The sequence below is a fragment of the Montipora capricornis genome, chromosome 5, assembly GCF_036669925.1.
Source record: "Montipora capricornis isolate CH-2021 chromosome 5, ASM3666992v2, whole genome shotgun sequence".
In the NCBI taxonomy this organism is placed as follows: Eukaryota; Metazoa; Cnidaria; class Anthozoa; order Scleractinia; family Acroporidae; genus Montipora; species Montipora capricornis.
This window is the reverse complement of record NC_090887.1, coordinates 10,431,851-10,434,350: the sequence shown is the minus strand read 5'-3', so window position 1 is coordinate 10,434,350 and position 2,500 is coordinate 10,431,851. Positions and strand designations below refer to the sequence as shown.

Genomic DNA, 2,500 nt, shown 5'->3' with positions numbered 1-2,500 from the left:
TTCTTAGTTCAATCCTCACGCTCTACTCAGAACAGAAAGCTTGCACTGGCAGTCGTTTTGCCCATTCTGATTTCTCCCAGCTACTGTATGGTTTACTTAATCACAATATTATTAAAATGTGTCCCACTTACAGCTACATATGCTGCCATATCCCTCATACTTCTCACAGAATTCCTTTCGTCGCCTTGTGTTCTCACTCTCTTCCCATGAACAAGATTCCATATCTTCTGACTTCAGGGTTACTAGCGCTTGTATTGTCAAGGGTTCTGCCCAACTGTTGACATTAGGTGATTTCCTGTAACCTTCGGCACTTACAGGCCCACGCTTTTGAACGACAAAAGCCCACATGTCTCTAAAGCCAAGGTTAATGCAGTTTTCACTTCCAAGTGCACTCATGAGATTACGTGCAGTTTTCTTGAGCTGGTAAGTTCCTTCATCCTAGTGAGAAGAAAAGTGCCTTGTAATCATAATAAGGGAATCTTTGCTGCAGTCACTGTTTAAAAATTTTGTTTCATTAACATAAGAGTTTGCGCACAGAAGGAACTTGTTAAATTTAGTTAACTAAATCTCTTATTTATTACGTACATACATTCCCTGTAAAACTTCAAATTTTCAAATCACCATTGCTCAGAGATTATCTGGCAAATCGGGTTCAAATTTTCAGTACCGGTACTTTAAATTGCAACATTGCTACAATAAAAAGAAGAAAACCATCAATTTGACAGAAATTAAAATACTTACTCGTATTGCAAAGCATAAAATTCTCCCATCAGAAACCATGTTGACGAATAATACAAGGCCATCAGAATCCTCTGAACTTCCAAAAGTATCGAATGACCTGGTAGCCATGACAGCACCAGTCTTTTGATTAAGTACAGCAACATTGATACCCCTTGATTTCTCATCCAGACCTTCTAACACCTTAAACGAATATAATCAAAACAAAATGTAATTCATTCAGGCAAAATAATTGGTTCAGCATGAAGAACTGTCTTTGGAAAAATCACATTTTGGCTAAATTCATGGGGACATTAACCCACTGACTCCTGAACCGGCACCTCCACATTGGAGATATGTCCAGAAATGCACAAAATTGGCAAAATATCGCCAAAATCGTCAATGTTCAACCAAGTGGTGTCAATACCAATGGATGAACTAATTTGAAGAAACTGGCAAAAGATCGCCAAAATTGCCAATTTTGTCAATTTCGCCAAAATCGCCAAAATCGTCAATGTTCAACCAAGTGGTGTCAATACCAATGGATGAACTAATTTGACGAAATTGGCAAAATTTCGCCAAAATCGCCAATGTTTACCCAAGTGGTGTCAATACAAATAGATGAACTCATTTGCCAAAATCGCTAATTTTGCCAAGATTGTCAATCATGGAGCTCTTTCGCCAAATATGCCATTTTTGTCATCGTGTGCATTTCTGGACATAAGTGCCACATTGACGAGAAAAAATCCATTTAATTAACTCTCACTCCCAGGGGTCAGTGGGTTCTACATTGTACGAAGTAAGATAGTCGAACGGTAGATTTGACTATCGCACTTAACTGGACAATTTATTAATGTCTCTTACAAACACCTAAAAATTATGTGGCTTTGACCGGATTCAAAACCATGACCTCTGCTGAAGTCTTGCATAGAGCACATTCGGTAATAAATACCCAAACATATTTTGTACTTTGTAATAAAGGTATGTGTATCCATAGTTAAATTGCTTTACCAAAGTCTCAGACCTGTATAATTGATGACAAGAGCTTTTCTAATAACTGGGAAGTAAATTCAAGATATCAATATTCTAATGTTATCGTTTTTTTTGTGTGCCAAGAAAACCAAGAATAATTAGGGAGAAACTTCTCAGAGCAGAGAACCAACAAGACATGACAATGAGTCTGGGAATTGAAGCAAGGAAGTAGTGGTGGTAAGCTTTCATCCCACTCTATTGCCAGACCCTTACAGGAAATTGTGGCAGTTACAACATTGGCAACATTTAGCATTTAAGATGATTGTCATCTACTCAATCCTCCAACAGATTAGCTCCGAATATCCAAGGTGTGTTGCATGATCAGCCATTTGACAAGGCAAGTTTAGCGCAGAATGTACCAGATGATATTTGGGTAGTTTTGGTTTCAAAAAATGATTTGAAATTTTGAAAAGAACAAGGCCTCCAGAGCACTTTCCTACCCAATAATAATAAGATTATTTATCAATTCTTTTGACAGCTAATATTTTGATCGTTGTCAAGAGGGAAAGTCCTAAAATTAGAGACCTAGCTTAGATACAGTGAATTTGTGCATATATAACTTACCTTTGTTCCATCTACTGTGATAGAGGCTGCATCTTTACTTGATAAGACTTCAATGGTAATCCTACGACCCTCAGCTTGAGAACCTAACATACAGAAAAACAAGGTACAGGGGTTTCTATAAGTTTTGTAGTAGATGCCTGGACTAATCAATGTAAGCGGCTGTCACTCTTGAATTTTACAAGGGTTT

General features: G+C 37.6%; 1 protein-coding gene across 1 annotated transcript in view; it reads right to left on the bottom strand.

Moving 5' to 3' along the window:
• Positions 1-2,500, bottom strand: part of LOC138049470 (protein O-linked-mannose beta-1,2-N-acetylglucosaminyltransferase 1-like) — a 14,117-nt gene that overhangs the window by 8,495 nt on the left and 3,122 nt on the right. Inside the window, exons 2-4 of the mRNA XM_068895760.1 lie at positions 2,314-2,396; positions 742-921; positions 132-438 (exon numbers count right to left, since the gene is read on the bottom strand). Of these exons, the coding sequence (XP_068751861.1) occupies positions 132-438; positions 742-921; positions 2,314-2,396 (570 nt within the window). The remainder of the gene's footprint in view (positions 1-131; positions 439-741; positions 922-2,313; positions 2,397-2,500) is intronic.